Here is a 6,461-nt window from a genome sequence, read left to right as displayed (position 1 = left end):
GGTGGTGGAAAGTCCCTCCCGAGGGAAAGCGGGGTGGTGGAACGTCCCTCCCATATTCCTGATACTTCTACTACCGTATCTAATTATTATATCTCACATTCAATGGATTATTTTAAGATTCCCACGTGGTTGGTACTCGTCCACGTCACCCCCGGATGATGGGTTCCAAACTTCCAGGCCACCCTGTGAAAGCCTCATTGTATCAGAGCACCTGACGGGGGAAAAAAAAAAGATACAAGCTTGTCGTTTAATCTTCAAACCAAACCAATATCGTATACAACCTTGGAAGGCTTTTACTCTGTTAATGTGTTAAGGGGAGGAGAGAAGAAGAAGAAGAAGAAAATTTTAACTTCGTAGGAAACTATCCCAAGAGACCTTAAAAATCTTTCCGACGCGGAGACTTGAACTCAAGACCTTTGTGAGAGAGAGAGAGAGAGAGAGAGAGAGAGAGAGAGAGAGAGAGAGACGCGGAGACTTGAACTCAAGACCTTTGTGAGAGAGAGAGAGAGAGAGAGAGATCGGTGAGTGTGCACATGCACAAATCCAAAACCATACTCGGGAGGATCGATGGACAACATATACATTACTCTGCTAGGTAGCTAAAACAACCTCATTAGCCCCAAAGGCATCCCCTTCCGCTGCTGACAAGCGTTCAAGAATTTCTTAAAGCCAGGGAGAGTCCTTGAGGGGGGTGATAATTGCCTTCAGCTGCATGTGGGCAAGAATGCCGTGAAGACCATACTCACGTCCAATCCCACTCATTTTGTAGCCACCAAATGGTAAAGACTGATCATAAACATGGTAACAATTGATCCACACAGTGCCAGCGCGGAACGACCTTGCCAGCCTGTTAGCTACATCTATGTCCTTTGTGACTACTGCGGCCGCTAGCCCGTACATGGTGTTGTTCGCTCTCTTCACAAGTTCGTCCAAAGTCCTGCAATTGCATGAACATTGATCTGTCAATAACATCTGAAACATTCAAAATGGCATTTGATTGAAAAGAACATGATTTACTCCTGTCGAGATTGCAAGGGTAAGGTATGTAGCCATTGGAAAGGTTGCTATGGTAAACACGTCCGATGTAGGGTGTGTACACAAGTAGGCATCATAAGCACTCAAAAGCACAAGAGCAATATTTACAACCTAACCCATACATACAGCAAAGCACAGTTAAAAAGCCCGACCAAAATGCAACAATATGTTTTGACAAAAAATTAATACAAGTTGTAACAAAAATATCCAAAACTAACGTTTATGCAAATATGCACACAAAAGAAATCACAGTACCAAGCATGCATGCATGCAAGCACAAGCATACATCTGCACAAGCATGTGTACATGCAAAAATATCATGTGCATGCACACACACGCGCGCACACACACTCCAATGACTACAGACAAAGTAAACTCTCCGAGCATGTTAGAAATGTGAGACATTACTTGAACTTTAAAACCGACATCACTGGTCCAAATATTTCCTCTCTTGCTATCTTCATATCATCCTGCAAATACAGAAATTCGTGTCATTAGTGGGTAACCATACAATGCTTTGTTTTCTGAAGAGAAGTACAAAAGGTTTAGCATTACTACAGCAAGTAATCACCTTAACATCACCAAATATTGTCGGCTCGATGAAGTAACCTTTGTTTCCAACTGGATTACCTCCAGTCAAGAGCTGGGCACCCTCGGCTTTACCGCTTTCTATGTACTCCAAAATTTTCTTAAACTGTGTTTCATCCACCTGCTCAAGCAAAGAAACCATATGAATACTATACTGTATTTTTCACCGTACATATACATACATAAATATATATAGTACATATGTGTATGTATTTATGGGATATGTCTCAAAAATCTGATAAAACAAGTGGCAAAAGGCACTAATGACATCCTAAGCTCCTCCAAAAAGAGGCACTGCTACCCTGCACTTGCCTGAGGACCTTGCTCCACTTCAGCTTTGAATGGATCGCCAACGACTCGTTTTTTGGCCTTCTCCACTGCCTTTTTTACAAACGCGTCATAGATGCTCTCTTGCACAAAAATCCTACTTCCTGCTGTACAGCATTGTCCCTGGCAAGTAGAAGGCAGTGAAACTGTTAACAAAGATATCCCCATGAACACGGCTTCAAGGACTCGTCTCACAAGTATGAATTGGAGCTCTCACCATGTTGAAGAAGAGGGCCACATTGGCTATGTCAACTGCAGCATCCAAATCAGCATCCTCGCAAATGACCAGAGGTGATTTACCCCCCAGTTCCAATGTAACCGGCTTCAAGTTGCTTTTTGCGGCTGCCTCCATTATTAACCTACCAACCTCTGTAGACCCTGTGAAGCTAACCTGCACAAAAATCCAACATATTTACACACATACATCTATACATATATGCAACTCCTATTCAAATATGCACAAAAAATCACACACACATATATGCATATATGCAATTCCTTTTCAAATATGCACGCAACAAGATAAACACATCTGAAACATCTCTCCAAATGCACACAACCATCATATGCATGCAAAGCTACAAGAACATTCATGTGTACACAAGACTTGGGGCAAGGGGCAAGCTATTGCAATGCTACATAGCCATGTGAAACGACTTTCGAGATCTCATTTCCTACTCTCAATCTTGGCCACTTCTCAGACTAAGTAAGAAGAGAAGTAAAAAGGGTACCTTGTTAATGTCCATGTGACCAGCAATGGCAGCACCCGCAGTAGGCCCAAACCCTGGCACCACATTCAGTACCCCATCTGGTACCCCTGCCTGTATGTCAGAAACAAACCAATGATGTCATATGTCTCAATGACGCCACTGGTAAACAACCCATCGTGAATTTTGAAGATGAAGAGATGAAAATTATTTGAGCATTGTAACAACACTCAACACCTTAATTAGTACCATTATTCATTTCCTCATCCTGAGGCGTTGAATAAGAGAAAATCACCGATTTTTCACTGCCATACAACAACATTCGACATATACATATACAGTAGAGAAACAAAGAGATCCAAATTGACACTCATTATGTTCATGCACATATAACATAGGGCAACCTTGTGAAATCTTACTAACCATGAGCACAATGCCAATAGAAAGGGAGGGAGGCCCACCTGCTTGACTAGAGCTGCCAGGTAAAGAGCAGTCAAGGGGGTCTGCTCAGCTGGTTTGACAATAATAGTGTTTCCCGCCACCAATGATGGTGCAACTTTCAACAGGAACATAAGAATGGGAAAGTTCCATGGAATGATTGCTCCAGTCACCCCATATGGCTCGTAAACTGACATGCCTTGATAAGGCCCGTCCATCTTGAAGGTTTGCCCACTTATTTTATCCGCCCAACCTATATTAAGGCCCACACAAATCAGAAGCTTGCTTGTTGGCGAGGATTGGTAGCCGTATGTGAGACGGCCACAAACCAAACCATGGGCCGAAACTACAATTCTTATGCTGATGCTGTGAAAGTTATGATAAATGATGAAGGCTAGTATGTAGCTGCAGACAAGGCATCATGAGTGTTAAAATAACTCTATTTTTCCATGTGCAGAGAATGTACCTGCTGCAGCCCTGACACATTTGATACCACTAACCAAATCTGCATATTTTGCCACAAAGAGTGGTTTGCCATTGTCTAAAGTCTCTAGGTAGGCCAATTCATCCATGTTCTGTTCCATAAGGTCTGCAAACTTGAATAGTATCCGTCCTCTTTCCTGCATTTCACCAAGGTAAATTAGCAGTTAGCCAATATGCTTAAAGAAAGGAATGCACATTAGAAACTGCATAGCTATAAATAAGCAATAACAATGCTGCAAGGAATGCCATTCAATGACTTTTACAATAGAGAACCACATTCTATAAATTTAGCTATTTCCGCTTTGCATTCTTGGATGTGCACAAAGGATGAGGCCATCTTTGGCTTCATATCAATTGAATGCTAAATAGCTGAATGTTGGTTGTCTCCTTCTTGAGTGAGAGATGTGCACATGAGTACCAAGATGAATCCAGAAAAAGGCCATAACAGGTCATTCAACAATCATGATGTCGAATGGTACTTACATAGTCACATGCAATTTACGAATAATTTGAGCACCCAGCTTCCTTTCCCAGAGGAAAGGGCATTCAAATTTCACATGTCCCCATTCTTTGGGACTATGAACTAGAGAGCCAGACAGAGTATTGACTACATATGATGCTCTTAATGTAAAGGGTTACACCGTCTCAGGCTCAAAAGTGGGTAAAGAAACAACGAGCCAGGAGACCCTTATGAGCATATGGCTACCTTCAAGCAAGTCCTACGAGATCAACAAATGCCTGGTTTCCATACACAGTTCGAAGGATTTGAATTTTGAAATGGCCTTAGAAGGGAAAGCACACTCTTGGTTCCAACCTTTGAATCCAGCATACTTCAGAAATATAGATGCCCTCACACGAGATAATTAAACCCATACAACTTGAATGTTGATGTGCAAGACAGGATAAAGCCATGGACCACATTTCATGATAATAAATTGCTGAATTGCTGAATTTCAATTCTCTTATTCATGTAAGTGTGAAGAGGTACGATAACAATCTGTAATATTGCTGTCTTTTATCATCTCATGTTCCAAAGGTAGCCAAAGTTACTTGTCATTCAAAAGATTATGAGCTCCCACATCAAACTTACTCTAAAGCTTTCATATATGTTCCCATTCCAAGAGCGGATTCTAAGCTGAGAACCCAAACATGCCAATGGAGACCCTACTAGGACCTTTTCATCAGTTAATTGCAGAAATATTGTCGACTCAACCAGACATCTTTAAAAAACAAAATAAAGTACACTACAACTAAGATGACGCCCAGACGGGTGAGAAAAACTGCACCCCAAAAAGGGTGTAGGAGGAGCCAATATAGAGAGACCTAATTTTTTTGCTTCTTTTTTTTATGGGGGGGATTTTCATTTGTAGTCATTTTGAAAATGTGAGAATTGCATCAGAATGTGAGAATTTGCCATGAAAAGACAAATTAGATGAATACCAGAATTGGCAGTTTCTAGACTTTTATCTCGAAGCTCTATTAAATCAATGACGTTTTAGAGAATTGTAAGTCAAAAGTTAAATTCTTAAGGATCTTCAAAGTAAACTATTGAAAGAGCATGTTGTAGAAAGTTCAAAAGAACCAATGGGAGGAAAACACTATCCTCACTTTTATATAAAGTATCTTGCTTTACGAGCCTAGGAAAAAGTAAAAACCACAATAACCGACAAAGCACTTGGAACTCATGATGACCTTATCTCCAAAGGTAAGAAAACAAATGAATGCTTAATAAGGCTTGACAACTGGAGGCCAAAAGATGAATGGAACTTTGGGAGGTAGGTATTAAAGTCAAAAGCCCATCTTTCCATGATTTCTTTTAGATTTGGATACTATAATGCCCCACTTGAAGAACATTATAGTATCCAAATCTAAAAGAAATCATGGAAGGCAGCCTTCACAAGAAATTTTGGACAAATTCTCACAATAATTTCCACATTGTGACTAACCTCAACATCATGAGCTTCTATGAGGGGGGCCGGTGGCCCCCTGCCCCCAATCGTACCTAGCTAGGTATGCAATGCGTCTCGAGCAAAAGCTCATGATGAAAAACACCGGAGAAGACTCCGTCTTCTTCCATGAGAAAATTTCTAAATCTTCTTGTGCTTCACGGGAGGGGTTAACTGTTTTTGAGTTACCCCTCCCCTCAAATAACTTTACCTCAAAGAGGTCATTGCCCCCTCCCTCCTCCCTGTGTGCGAGGGTGAGAAAATTTCAATCAGATCAGTCCCATCGTGTCTTGTCTAACCATTACCCCCTTCCGTGGAAGCTCCCTCCAACATGCACAACCATTTCCTATTGGTTGCACATCTACTCTGTGACTCGGCTCTTAGAAAAATCCCCTTTCCTAGGAAAGGTAAGGGCACCTTGCCAATCTTTGCCAAAAACCAGGGTGTAGAGTATTTTAACCGAAAAGAGTCTAAAACCTACTGGCAAGCCCCGCTCATCCCTCTCTCCCGTTTTTCTCACAGCCCGTAATGACACGTAACTAGTGTCCGTGTCGGTACTATGTGTCTTCTCTTCCACCTTTCGAAACCTTCTGTCTCCTGACTTTCCTCAAAGCTATGGCAGATCCACGCAGACGGGGAGGGGGAGAGGGGGGACTCTAGTTAGAATCCCAGCAACTTGCAAACAAACGAATTGAAGGAAGGAAGCCAGAGCAGGAGCAAACAAACGAATTGAAGGAAGGAAGCCAGAGCAGGAGCAGAACATACGTAGCCGCTGAGGCGGGGCCAGGGACCCTCTTCAAAGGCCTTGCGTGCAGCCACTACGGCCTTTTCAACATCCGCTGCATCACCCTCTGCAACGCTGGCGAGCGTCTCCCCCGTCCTCGGGTCCAGCGTCTCGAATGTCTTGCCTGCATTTCAACATGCACAGAAAGATCAT

The 6,461-nt window shown here is 42.3% G+C and overlaps 1 protein-coding gene across 1 annotated transcript in view; it reads right to left on the bottom strand.

Annotated features, from left to right (window-relative positions):
• Positions 1-564: 564 nt before the first annotated feature.
• Positions 565-6,461, bottom strand: part of LOC147444535 (aldehyde dehydrogenase 1-like) — a 6,404-nt gene continuing 507 nt past the window's right edge. Inside the window, exons 2-10 of the mRNA XM_086527116.1 lie at positions 6,290-6,432; positions 3,562-3,715; positions 3,119-3,348; positions 2,682-2,771; positions 2,168-2,341; positions 1,936-2,073; positions 1,607-1,744; positions 1,444-1,505; positions 565-937 (exon numbers count right to left, since the gene is read on the bottom strand). Of these exons, the coding sequence (XP_086383242.1) occupies positions 664-937; positions 1,444-1,505; positions 1,607-1,744; positions 1,936-2,073; positions 2,168-2,341; positions 2,682-2,771; positions 3,119-3,348; positions 3,562-3,715; positions 6,290-6,432 (1,403 nt within the window). The 3' untranslated portion in view covers positions 565-663. The remainder of the gene's footprint in view (positions 938-1,443; positions 1,506-1,606; positions 1,745-1,935; positions 2,074-2,167; positions 2,342-2,681; positions 2,772-3,118; positions 3,349-3,561; positions 3,716-6,289; positions 6,433-6,461) is intronic.

Source organism: Adiantum capillus-veneris, chromosome 13 (assembly GCF_014529385.1).
Source record: "Adiantum capillus-veneris isolate H3 chromosome 13, ASM1452938v2, whole genome shotgun sequence".
NCBI lineage: Eukaryota > Viridiplantae > Streptophyta > Polypodiopsida > Polypodiales > Pteridaceae > Adiantum > Adiantum capillus-veneris.
The sequence above is the reverse complement of the archived record's forward strand: the minus strand, read 5'-3'. Positions and strand labels throughout refer to the sequence as shown.